A 15321-nucleotide genomic window follows, 5' to 3' on the forward strand; every position below is an offset into this window, starting at 1 on the left:
AAGTACCGTTCAGGAACCGGTACCGTACGTGAGGCATCGAAAAAGTACTTGTACCCGAAAAATATCTAATGGTACCCAGCCCTAGAGTAGATCAACTGTTATTAAACCAAATCTCTTATTTCTGCAAACTTTAATCATCCAGGAAAACTTTTCATGGTCTCATCCCACAAAGACACGATCTTCAAGAACGTGGCGCCATTTAGAACCGTCAGGAAGGAACCGCCGAGAACAGAATGAGGGAAACACTCACTCGAAACCAGAGAGGAGCATTTTATTCATGTCAGCAACCCAAAGGAAAGAAAGCACTGATATTCACCATCGGCAGCCTTGAATGTTTGGACGGATAAAACACCTTAACACATTTATTCATGACTGAGAGGAAACGTTTTGAGGGAACATGTGCCGTCAGTTTAAATGAGTCAGTCCCAGATTAAAGCAGACAGGGTGAAAAACGCAGGACGATCTGCAGGTTCTGGATCAATGAAGCCGGATAAACCACAGAATCTCTTCAATCTGATCTCACAACATCTCAATCTAGATGAGTTAAGACGTTTTATAGTGATATTTTCAACGATTCATGTTAGAATAACATCTGAAGCAAACAAACAAAACAGATGTCTTTAATCAGGGTGACAAACAGGACACGAGCTGCACAGGAGAGAATAAACAGAACTGTTAACTTTAATAGTTTAGCTGCCGCACCTTCCAACAAAAGCAAGGAGTTTATTCACATTGGAAAAAAATAAAAAACACGTTTGAAAATACTGGAAGTAAAAAGGAGCAGAAACTTTACAGTGACTTGAAATAAAGGCTGGGACCCGTGTAGAGCCGGGTCCAGGTCCAGGTCCGGGTCCGGGTCCGGGTCCGGGTCCGGGTCCGGGTCCGGACAGCGATGGGTTAACGGTGCTGCTCAGCTGCTTGCAGGCTTTCTACAGCACCATAAACACGTTGAGAGCTCAGAGCGGCGGCGAGCTTTTTATCATCAGCGCACTGATATACATGAGTGCAACCAATTAGAGGAGAGTCCTCCATGTGGTTCCAGTCAGGGTGACGTCGCTCGCTCCGACGTCTACCTGACGATGACGCCGCGCCGCCTTCATCACACGCCTCTAATCTGTTTAGTGCGCCGGTGGAGGACGGAGCCAGCTCGTAAAGACACTCCTGGAATTAATGTGTTCACCTTGTTTACGGCTTTCTGGATGTGATGCCTAATGTGTTGGGAAGAGGACGCGGCCGCGGCATCTGTGCCGCTTTTATGGAGCTCGTGATCCTGCGGGCCGGTTCTCCAGATGATTTTCAGCTGCAGCCGGTCTAATGAATACCTTTTGCTCTCGTAACAGGTGTTAATGGTCCTGATATGAATCCATGATGTGTGCCGCTGGCAGGCGGCTCGTACGGAGGGATGGGCACATGTGTTCAGGAAGCTTTTAAAAGACGATAACGCTCCGGTTCAGGGACGCAAGAACACGTTTCTGATGTAGAACTGCTCAATTAACACGACTGGCTCTTCCTTTCACGTCGAACTGATAACACTTGATTTACTGCTCAGTTAAAAAAAAAAAAAAAAAAAAGACAAGAGAAAGAACGTCGTACATCTAAGGTCTACTCAAGAACGGAAGTAAAACTACAATAAGAAAATAAAAGATGCTGGAAAAACAAGCAACCGGTTCAAATTCACACAAAACGGGAGTCTGAATCCTCTAGCTCTACGGTGGACGTTTAAAGGCACATTCAGCGGAGGAGCAGATTCCCCCTCCTCTCTGCAGGAAGTGGCTGCGGTGGTGACAGCTGAGGCCGACGGGCCGAGGCCGAGGAGGACATCTGACCGAGTGTGCCTTTAGACGTCTCGCAGGATGCAAAACATACAAATGCTTCGTGTGCAGCCGCTACTTCTTCTCAGTCTTCAGCGTTTGAACAAAACTCCAGAGATCCTTGATGACCTGAGGGGGAGAGACGGGGAGAGACACGGTCAGCCCTGCTGGACAGGAGGACACACGGCGATTACACGGGGCTGCTGGGGAGTGGCGAGGGCTTTCTTACTTATTGCGCCTGTAATCTTGCAAGATCTCGTCACACCCCAGATTAAAACAATTCCAGCTTTCGTCGGTATTTAAAGTAAGGAATAAGTACGATGACTTACTGATTTGTCTGAGATCTTAAATGAGCTGCGGACATAATTCTCAAACTTCTGCTCCGTCTTGGGTAGAGGTTTCCCCTGGAGAGACAGACAGGGGTTAGAACAGATGCTACCTGGGACGGATTCAGGTGGGACGAGGCGGCGGCCTCACCTCCTTGGCCGCTGCTGACAGCTTGAGCCGAACGTCGCTCACAGACTTGGACGGTCCGGCCGGGCTTTTGGTTTTAACTGGGCCGGGCGTCTGGAGAATCAGCCAGAGGAGAAACTCTGATCGGTATATGAAATGCGCGGAGACGGCGGGCCGCGGCGCCCGCCCGGCAGGCCGCTCCGCTCTCCGGCCTGTCGTGACCCATTTAGTCTGGGTCTGTGTTTACAGGCTTGGCGTGGCCAGACCAGCTGGACGGAGATGAAAGCGTCAGCAGGGACAACAAATTCTAGCCTAATTACAACATCTCTCTTTACAAATACATCAGGTACAAATTATCTTTTTATTGTTTGCAAGCAGGAGAGGGCAAGCCCTGATCCCCGATGAGCAATCCTCGCCCACTCCTCATCAGACGCTCTCGACGCTGCTGGAAAACTCCGACACCGAGAGGTCAAAGTGCAGCCGTCTGAACTCAGCTGATTTCAAATGAAAGACTGCGGATAAGAAAGCACTTCCTGTGCGTGTTCACCTTCTTCTTCTGGGGAAACGACGGACTGAGCTGTTCAGGTGTGTTGAGGTGGCTGCAGAGACCCGGAGGTGACACCATCCCGACACACACGCCGCGCGCTGTGGCGGTGTGTTACACAAGCCGCCGAGCCTGTCGCTACACGTGGAGCCGGGGAGGAATCCGGGGAAATTGTAGGGTTTCATTGATCGCCAGACACGCTTTGGAAAGACAGCAGGAGCAAAACCTGCAACAGATTCTCACCCACAGGTTACAAATAACTACATGTAGTCGTCCACAAATCACTCTGCCGATCAGTTTGTGCCGATTTCCACCTCAGGACGACCGATCTGGTCCAGATTCTACTGGAAACAACATGTTCTGTCAGGACGACACTTCTAATCCACACTGCCTCAAATCACCCACTTCCTACTGCCAAAACGTCTGGCCGGCGGACCAGGACTGGTCCCTCAGACCAGACACCGCAGAGACTCGGGGTCTTAGAGTGGTCTGGAGGTTGAGCCGGGGAACTTTCTGGATGATTTCTGTCACAACCAGTCTTCTCAAAACCACGTCAGACAGTTAAAGGGATACAGTCATTAAACGATCGATCTGAAACGGTTCAGTCACTGAATCCTCTTCAGAAAAATCAGTTTTCTCCCAAAGTCAAAAACCGGTCCGTGTCCTTGTCCCTGATCTGTGTTTAATAGGAGGGATCAAAAGACACACAACCGACAAAAAACCATGATGCAAACACGACACACCACAAAAAAAATTCCTCTGGCTCGCAGCCAGACAAACGCTCTACGTATTTATTATTTACGGGCAGCTCTCCACTTCCAGAGGACAGCTGTGGACCTGAAACAGCTGATAAACACACTAAGCCAGCGAGCTTTTTCATCTGGGCCAGACGCTGATTACAGATGCCCTGAGACGTGGAACTTAATCACAAGCACGCTATCATCTGATGCAGCCTCTCGCCTTCAATCCTCAGCAAACACATGGTTGCGACACCTTTTGCTCATCCAGTCCGGGGATAGCATAGCAATTGTCATTTTGTTGGAATGACACGCTGCGAGGCCGGTGTCTGCAGAGACGTCCAGGCCGCCGGGAGCCGTGACTCACCCCGAGACCCCGGACGTGCACACGCACGCTCACGTCCGAACCGCAAAGCCATCAAACACATGAAGAGGACCGGCACCTGCCGCGGCGCACGTCACGATGAGTCACCGCCTTCTGGGATCGGGCTGAGGAGCCGGGCGGCTTTACGACCGTGGCGTGCGCTCCGAGGCATCGGCGGCTCCGCGGCCGTCAATCAAAACACGCCAGCTGCGGGACGAAGGCGCTTCGGAATCAGAACGAGTCGGAGTTAGCGGGTTCTCGTGGCGCACGGCGGTGCTGGCAGCACATCTGACGGGCCCCGGCTAACGACCAGTCACTGGCATTTAGGAAGGGAAGAAACAGACATCCACGCCCGCTTCCTCGTTCCTCAGGGGCATCTGGAAGCGCAGGCAGCGCCAGACATCAAACGCTGCTAATGAGAGCAATTGGGAGAAGGTGTGTTCAGGAAGTGAGGGGTGTGAGGAGGTCGCCGACGGCAACGGTTGTCAGGGAGCAGAGTGGGAATGGGAGCAGTTCAAAGGTTAGGAATCTCAACTGGAGCGATGAGGCTCCGCTGGATGAAGCTCATCAGCACTTCAACAGACTGCAGAACTCACCGGAGCCAACCAGCACTGAGGCAATCTGAGGCAGTCCGAGGTAATCTGAGGTAATTTGAAGTAATCTGAATCAATCCAGTGTAAATCTGATCAATCCAAAGCAATCTGAGGCAACCCGAATCAATCCAAGGTAATCAAGGTAATGGGAGGCAATGATTCAATCTGAGGTAATCTTAGGTAATCTAAGGGAATCTGACAAAATCTGACTCAATCCCAGCCTCAAATAGCCTCAGATTGCCTCAGATTGAGTCAGATTGCCATTTGGACTCAAAATTCTGCCTTGACTCAATGCGTTTACATGAGACAATTTAATCCTGTCTAATCAGAATAAAGCTTTATTCTGCTGGAAAATGACCATGTGAACACCTTGAAAACTTTGTTCCGAATTTTTTTAAAATCTGAATAAACCGTCCAGTTTATTCTCCTTCAGGAGCGGGATTATATGTAAATAAGGCGTGGCATGTTCCCTCTAGTGCGGTTATCCACATCCAGTATAGCCCGGCACGCCAGACTGTCTCTCCACGCTCAGGGATACATGGGGAAACACGGGGAAATGTCTTTATATGTGTGGAACACATGAAGTCAGTCTGGCATGCCAGGCTACATACAGTATAGATACATGCGGAGCGATGTTCACGTTTTAAAAAAAAAAACCTACAGTCAGTGTTGTTTTCAAGTTGACTTGTGGACGGGAAGGCAGCTAACAGCGAGCGGAGCGCTGTGTTTAGCTTCTCTAACTGGAGCTGCTGCAGGGTGGAGGCTGTGTCAGGAAAAGCTGGTTTACAGCAGCAGTACGGGGTCTACGAGAGACCAGCCGCCATGGAAACACCCCAACAAGCTGGAGGGAGAGACACTGCTGCTAGCATCAATGCTAACGCTCGCTAGCGAGCTACCGCTAGCAGTTCAAAAGCTAATATGTGGGATTTTATATAAAACAAATCAAAGAAATGTGACAAGACACTTAGTGAACATATCATCAACTTAACAGCTGAAACGGCCCTTATGTCTGATAACTAGAGGAATGTTTTGGACTTAATGGGATTATGAGGCAGGGTATTTCGATGGAGACAGAGCCCTCTACTGGTCATATAGCACAACTGCAATAGAAAAAGACAAATCTATGACGTCATGTGTAACCGGTTACACATTGGATAGAAGTGCCGGTAGTTGTGATGATGCAATATTCCAAGATGGCGGCCCGCGGTTGGACTCGTACAGAGACGGTTTATAGGATTTATGGGATTTATACAACAGGAGCAAAACAAAGCTTTAGCATCAAAGTTAATTGAGAGAGAAAGAAGAGAAAAATCGCCGGCAAAAACCTTTGTTTACTTTCAGGAGACGTCAATATGTCACGGCCGCCCCGTCCAATCAGAACGCTTCACAGCCCCCCGGCGTTAAAGATTATTTAATCCTCCATTTTTCCCCATGTAAACACTAAGATTATGAATATAACTCTGAACTGCTTTGTTCAGAATAAACCAATTCTGATTTACAAACACCCGTGTAACCACACTCACTGAGAATAAACCCGCCGGTTTATTTGGAATTAAACTTAATGCCGAGTAAAGATCTCAGGATCAAGAAGGTTCAAGTGTCTGAAACACTCATGATTCTGATCTCAGTCATCAGAGAAGCAGACTTGGGTTTGCAGGTTCCACTTCCTGTTGCTTAAGGTGGACAGCTGGAGAGAAATCCCTTCCCCGGGAGGATCAATAGAGCTTTCTCGCTCTGATACCTGCAGTCCCTGTTTGTGTCGACCGTGAGAAAACAGCCTGATGTATGATGGGAGCCACATGTCAGCTGCCACACTTCCTCTACATGCAGGTGAGTTCCTGAGGAGATCCCAGCCTCTCTCCGTCTTCGCCGTGCGGCCTGCAGAGTCTTGTCAAAGCGGCGTTTCTGTCGCCATTGTGGGCCGGACAATAGGATTTATCTGTAATCTGGGCCTTTTAGGGAGAAGTGTAAACTTGCAGAGGAGCTGGCCAATTTGTCCTTTCCTGATATGCGTGTGAGCCGCGGGGGGGCGAGGAGCATCAAAGCCGGCTGCAACCCAAGACGTGGGGGTCAAGCCGAGGGGTCGCGGGTTTAAACCTGGCCCCGGGAAAGCCCCTTTAGAGGTCAGGTGTGTTTGCTTAAACACAGACAGAGTTCAAGCTTGGGCCGTCCAGGAACATTCCACCTGAGAAATTAACTATCAGGTTGAGCTAATTGCAACGTGCATTTATCACATTCCTGCGCTGTGGAATGGCGAGGCCCTCCCAGCGCTTTCCCCGCAAAGGCTTTAATGACAATCAATGCAAACAATTACCCCGCTCGGCCGATAGCGCTCAGGCTCCGTCTGGCGTCGGCGCTCGGGATCACCTGGAGGCCGGACGCTGCTGGAAGTGCTCTGAACCCCCGAACGGAGCAGGTTCTCACAGCCTCTTCTGCCGGGTCTCACTGGAGTCAAACTCTACGTGTCGAGTTTTATCGCCGTCTCCTCACCTTGACCTGCGGCTGGCCCGCTGATCCCGATGGCTTCCCCGCCGGGCCGTTCTGCTTCCCGGGAGTCTGTCTGGACTTTTTGGCCGAAGACTCGGAGCTCTGAAGGAAACCAACAAGGTCCAGAGTCAGAAGCAGGAAAAGGTTCTGGTGATCTGAACAGAAACTCGGAGCTGATCAACAGACAGATATCGACAGGTTATAACTGACATATGGGGGCGCTCGCTCTTCTGTTCACCGACGTTCAGCCGTGTTTCTGTGATGAACAGTGGGATGGGATTTACTCCCAAACCTTTCATCTTCTTTAATTCAGAGAAACTTTCATTTATAGGCCATCTCATTGATCTGCTGCTAATTCGTGTCATTCAGTTGTTTCCGTTCAGAAAATGAGCAAACTGTGGATGTTTTCTCTGATCAAACCGGGGCTTTGTGAGAGCTGCAGATCACTGCTGGATGTATTAATTCACGCGTTCCCCGAAGGTCTTCATAGCCGTTCATCCAAACTCTGTGAGGCGTCCTGACATCCTGTCATTGTTAGCCTTCCATTTCTGTCAGTCACTGCTGTAATTACCTTGTAATAGCCGAGGCAAACACGTGCACTTCCTGAGCTCCAACCCTTTCTTCTTCTTGTGTTTTTTTTTGTTTTTTGCAATGTAATCATTTGTATTCAGCTTGGAATGGACCACAAGGCAATTAACCATGCGATGTCTGTGAAACACCACTGCGCCGGGACACTCAAACACTCCGCAGGGGCTGTTATGATCTTATTTCTGCGATTCTTTTCTTCTACAGCAGACCCTGAAGTCTCCGGTCTGACGACGGACCTCAGACGCGTAGCGCTGTGAAGAACATTCCTCTAATGGACGGAGCCATTACCGAGGAGCAGAGAATCAACAGACACAATGCCAGGCGAGACGGAAGATCAGGAAACCGTCCAGCAGGAGTTTCTCCCAGAACACAGGCTGCACAGCAATCAGCAAGCGGAGCTGAAGTACAAGCAGCGGCTTGTGTTGGGTGATGCACTTCATGTGGCATTCGAATGGAGACATGATCAAGGAGCACAAGTACTCACATCCACCACAAAAATTAGACACCTGTCTGCTAGTCGCCTGTTTATGTGACTACTTTAACACCTAACTGCACATAATTAACAAATAAACAGCCTCAATTGCTCTCTTGTAATTCCGCTTAATGTTTACCTTCTTCTCTTATTGAGGCTCAACGGCTGCTCGGCTGCACACCACGTGCAAAACTCTCCAAAGTTCACCACAAGAAGCTCTGACCTCTGAAAGTTCCAGAGTCAACCAGCTGAAGCTGAGTTTCAAGGAGCTTCATTGGTTTTTACATTCTACTATCTGAGCACTCAAACCAGCAGTTTCTTTTTCAGTGTAAAGTTTCATCCGTCTGAACAATCTCTGGCAAAATGCAGCAAAAAGCTTCAAATGAAGAGCTCAAGAACACCGCCAGAAGGCCAAAGACCAGATTTGCAAAACTAATTTAATGAGCCAAACAAAAAAGAGAGCTTGATACGAAGTTCAGCGTCAATCTCTGAAATGTTAACAGTAGAAAACTGACGATCCAGGACCTAAAAACACCTTCACTATAGAAAACCGACGATCCAGGACCTAAAACACTGTTTAACTGTAGAAAACCGACAATCCAGGACCTAAAAACACTGTTTAACTGTAGAAAACTGACTATCAATAACCTAAAAACTCTGTTTAACCAGAGAAACCTGACGATCCAGGTCCTGAAAACACTGTTTAATGGTAGAAACCTGATGATCCAGGACCTAAAGTACCTTAAACTACTGAAGCCTGACATTCAACTCTGTCCTGTAACTCTAAATGTTCCCAGCTCTCCTTTCTTGAACTTTTCATGATCAAACGAGACGAGGCATCGGCGGCGCTGCAGAGACGGACTGAGATCAGGGATGGGAGAGAAGCGAGCGGAGCGGCAGAACAGTGGAAGACAACAAAACCAATGAACAGGTGACAGAAATTCTCAGCTGTCGTGTAACCCCGAGGGGCGCATCGGCGATCACGTCGCAGGTATGTGCATCTGCCCCGCTTTGATCTTTCGCCTGGCACAGTTCGCACTGGGATAGCGTGCTTAAGAAGAAGAAGAAGGAAAAAAAAAAAGAAATCACAAACAGACATCGTCGTACAAATGAGGCACACGCACACACACACACACACACGCACGCACGCTTGCGAGCGATTGTGGTAACACGCAAAAACAAGTGTTCAAAGGAGAGAGCCAGGTGCACAGCTAAAATAGCATGAGAACGATAAAAAGGAGCAATCATATTAACAGTGGGATGACTGAGGGACAAAGATATGCAGCCTTTCAGAGAGAGAGCTGAAGATGTTTCCCATAACTGAAGTGTGTGTGTGTGTGTGTGTGTGAGTGTGTGTGTGTGTAACTGTACGCAGCATTTACTCCTCTGCAGATATGTTTCATGCATTAGAGATGTACTGTTAATGTCTACAGACTGTGTGCATGCACGCAGTCAAATAAGCATGTACACTGCGTGTGTGTGTGTGTGTGTGTGTGTATGTGTGTGTGTGTGTGTGTGTGTGAGTATGTGTGTGAGACGGTGAGAATTCAAGCAGATTACAGAGGAGAAATGCGATCATTACACCAGGCAGACCCTGTGTTTTGCTCCTGGAAAACAGGTGGGGACATGAGCGAGCAGGATGAAGAGGCTTCATGTTTGGTCTCATGCGAAGAGCCGGACGGTCAGAGGGTGCAGCGATGGGTCGGGCCGGCTCACATCGACTGTTGCCACGCCACGACGGCGTCTGTGGAGGGCTAAATGACGAGGTGGGAACACGGAGGAAGCGGGCAGACGCTGACAAATTCCTCTCGCAAGCCTGAAGAGAGGGAAGAGACTGAGCAGCGGCCCTGACACCTGGTGGCCAGCCAGCACTGCTCCACTGGAGAAGATGAAGGAGACCGTGGACCAGGACCAGGACCAGAGCCAGGACCGGGACCAGGACCAGGACCAGAGCCAGGACCGGGACCAGGACCAGGACAAGTATTGTCTGCACTATCAGAGTCATGGCACTCTGGAGGAAAGCACTCCTGTCATTGTCCATCTACCGAGCATGTGCAGAGCGACTGTTTACTGCGGCCCTGGAGCGAATGTGCAGCAACAGTGTTTCCAGAAAGTTCCACCTTGGGAACAGGTCGCAAAAACTTGTGTTTTCTTTGACTCTCAGCACCGTCGTCATGTGAAAACACACCCAAAACCCGGGTGGGTTACTTTAAATCCGGTACAATTACAAGTTACCTGTCTAAAAATGGAATCGGTAACTTACTCTAATGACTGAAATAAAGTAATGTACCAGATTACTTTTAGATTACTTGACCAGCAAACATAAAAAATAAATACAATCCATACGTTTACTTTATATGGGACTTTTTATTCTTCTATAATCTGAATAAACCCTAATTCAGCTCTAAACACCTGAAAACTTTATTCAGAGTTTCAAAGTTTATCGAGCAAGAAAGAAGAGAAAAACGCTGTTTACTTCCGGGAGACGTCAGCACGTCACGGCCGCCACGTCCAATCAAAACGCTTCGCAGACCCTGACGTGAGAGGGGATTTAATTCTTCATTTTTCCCATGAAAACTCCAAGCCCATGAATATAATTCTGAATTACTTAATTCAGAATGAACCAATTCAGAATTAAAAATACCATGTCACCACACTCAGTGTATTGACAACTCTGACACGCAGCAAACGCACAATGCTCTCATCATCATGAATACATGCTGAAGACATCAGGAGCAGGGACCGGAGGGCCAGCTCGGTCCTGGGCTGCCCACTGGACTCTGGGTGAAGGGAGGATGTTGGCCAACCTCACGTCCATGATGGACAGCAGCTCTCAGCCACTGCACCGGACAGTAGAGGAGCTCAGCCGACTGAGACACCCTCATGCAGGACAGAGCAGGTCCTCCATCCCCGCCGCTGTCAGACTGTACAATTCTACTGTGTAGAATATCTGAAATAACCCTGGACATTAGATCCTGCAATCAAGGTGACTTTATAACCCTCACAATCAATCCTGGACACTTTATTGTCCACTCATTCTGTTGCACTAAAACTTATTGTCCATATCTCTATATATTATAGCTCCTGTTCATAGAGAAGCTGTAGCGCCCCCTGCAGGAAGACGCCTGTACCCTGCCCCCATCATCGCCGTTTTAGAGAACTGAAACCCAGACTTACTCTCTGGAGCGTTTTCCCAGAGCCTTTCTGGGGCTTGGCTTCGTTTCCGTTGCTGTCGTCGTCACTATAAAGACAGAGAGACGTCTGTCAGCGTGACCGGGTCCCAAAACCCAAACCAGCTTCCTGTGCAGGCACCATGAGTTTAAAGTTCGAATAAAGAAAAGCCTACTTGTCGTCATCATCGCTGTCGTCTTCCTCATCATCGGACTCCATCTTCAGTTTCTTCTGTAGGAAACAAGAAAAGTCAGAAACGCTGTCAGGGTTGATGGAGCGCCGCCTGGAGAGACCAGGGAGACCAGAGAGTCTCAGCTTCAGCTCAGGTTTCATGAAGACAGCATGAAGACAGCATGTCCCTCTGAGAGGACACGCTGTGAGCCGCTGACTCAGCTTTTCCTTGTCTTCTTCAGTGGGTCAAACGGTCCTGATGTCACTGAGACGGATCAGAACGTCACTAAAAAACTTTTTTTCTGTGAAACTCTAGGAAGGGTAAAGTAATCTGATTACCATGGGAAGCTTTTTCCCCGACATCAGGCTGGAAGGTCGTTTCACCGGAGATGTGTTGTTTTCCTCTTCTTCATCATCGGACTCTTTCACACCTGCAGAGGAACCCTGGCTTTAGTCCAGATTAACAGGAGATCATCTCAGTCCTGGAGATGCAGGACTTTCCATTTGGCTCAGGAAATGTTTACTTTGATACATTTCTAATGGGGAGATGCTCCCAAAGTGGAAGTACACTGATTAATGAAACATTTTTACCAATCAAGGTATTGATACTCACTGACAAAATGCTGTCCACTGATGTGAACCGGTCCGGATCCGGCCTGAAGACGGAAGGTGACCGGAGGCGTGATCTCGAACCCGCCCAGAGTCATCTGATCAATAAACAAAGGAGAGCACAGAGACCAGGACAGACTGGTTCAGAACAGAGAGCACAGAGACCAGGACAGACTGCTTCAGACGGTTCTGAACTCAGAGCACAGGAAGTGCAGCTGTTGACTCACAGACGGCAGCACAGACGGTCTCAGGGCGACCAGAGGCACTTTGGTGGTCTTCCCGTCGAAAGTCAGTCCTTCCACCTCCACCATGTGGAACTTATCCTCTGCATCGGCTCCAAGACACACCTGGAAGACACCGCCGGGAAATCTGTCACCTTCAACGCCACCTGAAGACGAGTCTCAGCAAACGATGCTGTTTCTGGGTAGAAATTCACTGTTTTCATCTCATTCAGAGGAACCTGCTGGATCTGGATTCAGCTGAAGGAGGACATGTGTGCCTGAGTCGGCTCTAAGTTTAAAGACTCAGTCCAGATTTTGTCCTGCCTTTAGAGGATTTTCAGGAGTTGAAATACAGCTCAGGAAGCTTCATGTTTTGACAAGTGTGTGTTGCTGTAACTCCTGATGACTTTCTTCTCTCTTTGAAGGAGGAAGCCCAGTAGTCGAACGGCAACACTGTTCACGTGGCCCCCTCCTCTCTCAGGGTGGGCCACCACTGTCCAGGAGCACTTTGACCCCGTCACACAGGTTCTCTCTGCAGTCTAGTGAATGATTCCTCAAGTCCTCAAATGATCTTCCAAGTCAGACATTAATGAATAATCACAGCAGTGAATAAATAACACCACTGAACACTTCACTCCTGCTCAGCAGTACTGCACAGCACCACTAGGTGGTGCATGAGTCCACTTTATCTGCTTTGGTGACATTTACTGTTCATTTATTGTGGAAACGTTTAACCTCCCCTGAACTCTGACCTCTGTATAGCTTCTTATTGTAACACTGATGTCTCCTCTTGTTAATTTGTGTAAGCTGGGCATTATTCTCTCTGTGTCTGTCACACTGTAGAGGAGAAGACAGTTTAAATCCGCTGTACAGCTGTATAGCTGTCGGTGACAGTCAAGTTCCTTACTGCTTAAGTCAATAAGAAGTACATTTCTAGACTAGAGTCTAGAGTAGATAACCACAGTTCAGCCGCAGGATAAGCATAGTTTTAAGGCTGCTTACTGCTTTGAGCGACAGCTGCTGCTCCGTATCATCGTCCTCTACGTCCACCTTGGACTCCCGTTTGTCCGATGTCAGGGTACAACCTGAAGAAAACACACCGTTTAAATCCTCACAGTGTTGGTGGACAACACAGAAACGTCAAGTTATGTTGTATAACTCTGAGATGTGTAGTTACATCTTATAACTATGTATAAATGTGATGTTATACTGTTTAAATCAGTATAAATGTGATGTTATATCATGTAAATCTGTATAAATGTGTAGTTTTATTGTATAAATATGGATACACCTGACATTTCCTCCTCTCAGCTCAATTCGTTAGTTTTAATAGCAATAGTATTTCTGGAGAACATACATGTCATGTGTAATGTGTAAATCTGATGTTATTGTGATGTATAGTGATGTAGTTTTACAGTATGAATCTGTTTAAATGTGTATATCGTATGAATCTGTGCAGATATAATGTTAGACCGTATAAATGTGTAGTCATATTGTATAAATAAATGCATATAAACATCAATCTGACCTCTCTCGTTCCTCCTCTCAGCTCAACTACTAACTTATTATCATCGTAGTGCTTGTGGAGAACACATAAATCTGATCCTATCTCCAATAAAAGTGCATAAACGTGATGTTTTAACGTGGGTTAATGTGCAGTGATATCGGACTGGTGCAGCTAGCTAACAAAAGGCGCGCAGTGTTGAGCTGCTCGCGCGCCGATTATCCACCTTCATCGTGCCCACAGCCTATTTATCCATGAAACACGGCGCTGAACGTGACTGTGCGAACATCGAAAAGTGAGTTTAATCGGAAGAGACGGGCTCACCGAACAAATACATCTGCGGTCTGCCCAAAGCTGACGTTCCGTCCTCCATCTTTGAAATGGGTGGTCACACTTCCGTCAACTGCGGCGACCGACACTCGATTAGGCCAATGGAGAGCTGACACGTCACAGAAACATTTAGCCAATGAGAATGAAGGATGGGCGGGATAAACAGAAATATGGTTTCCACTAAATGGCCGCTAGATGGCGGTGTGGGAATACACATTATGATAATACAGACGTCGGCAAGCAGTAGAACAGAATAGAATAAAAAAAAAAAAGATATATTTTATTGATCCCACAGCAGAATTATTCACAATATAAATAGAAAACAAAAGTTACATTTCAAATCACACATGATAAAATTGAATAGGTAATTTAATTAACTTTTTTTTTATTTGCAATGCCTCATATTAGTACAGAAAAGATGTGATTAAAAAAACAATACTAACAGGGCGGAGTTAAAGATAAAATTATAATAGCATTAATTATTATAATACTGAAGGTATTTGTGATAAATGTGAGAGGAAAATTCACACAATTTATGTGGGAAATGCTTCATAACGTAGTCATAATGTTTTAATCATCCTTCAAAATGTCTCAGAAGTATCCTCATGTGTGTGCTGCAGGTTTTAAGCCAGACAGATAAACAGACAGACACATAAATATGAAGAACACGCAGAGAATGACGACCTTCTGAACAGGATAAGATCGGAGATAAAAAGTTGAGAAACACTCTCTCGGGAGTATTACTTTGAGAGCCCACATTTCCCTAATTCCTCAATAATCTTTCCAGGATTCATAATAAGAGTGGGCTGTTCTCCCTGATGCCTGCTGCCCAATATGCTGTTTGGACTAAATAAAAGAGGCCTTTGGTCAGTGATATTAAAAGTGCGGCCCTGGAGGCCACTGCAGGATGAAGAGTCCTCCGTGGATGTTAAAAATATTGATGATAAAACGGAGAATAGTTAGAGTTTATGGGCGGCATTAACCAAAATGAAACTTTACAAAATGCACTTAATAATTTTATGATGCAACTTGTTTGTGTTAGTTAGAAAGCTATAAATGATTTTATGTGCATTGAAAAAAACACTCTTTTTAAGATTCAGTCATTTGATTCGTGACCTCTAAAGAAAGGTTAGGTTAAATGATTGATTCTTTTCTTTCCTGTCTGATAAAAACTTCTGTTTTTGTTCCGATGGTCCTAAATGAGTGTTTCAGTCTGAGCGTCCAGCCTTCAGTCTGCACCGGCTGGCAGGAAAATGCCTCTGACAT

General features: G+C 47.2%; 1 protein-coding gene across 2 annotated transcripts; it reads right to left on the reverse strand.

Annotated features, from left to right (window-relative positions):
* Positions 1 to 255: 255 nt before the first annotated feature.
* LOC115405365 (nucleophosmin-like) lies at positions 256 to 14124 on the reverse strand. Of its 2 annotated transcripts, XM_030114934.1 has the most exons (11): positions 14050 to 14124; positions 13224 to 13306; positions 12228 to 12347; positions 12005 to 12098; positions 11731 to 11822; positions 11396 to 11451; positions 11227 to 11290; positions 6993 to 7091; positions 2289 to 2378; positions 2141 to 2215; positions 256 to 1940 (listed from the first exon to the last, which is right to left on the reverse strand). In XM_030114934.1, exons 1-11 carry the CDS (start codon positions 14096 to 14098, stop codon positions 1887 to 1889), a joined length of 876 nt encoding a protein of 291 aa, XP_029970794.1. In that variant the 5' UTR covers positions 14099 to 14124; the 3' UTR covers positions 256 to 1886. The 2 variants fall into 2 exon arrangements, with proteins under 2 accessions (XP_029970794.1, XP_029970801.1); XM_030114941.1 differs by lacking the exon at positions 6993 to 7091.
* Positions 14125 to 15321: the final 1197 nt, after the last annotated feature.

Source organism: Salarias fasciatus, chromosome 2, assembly GCF_902148845.1.
Source record: "Salarias fasciatus chromosome 2, fSalaFa1.1, whole genome shotgun sequence".
Taxonomy (NCBI): Eukaryota; Metazoa; Chordata; class Actinopteri; order Blenniiformes; family Blenniidae; genus Salarias; species Salarias fasciatus.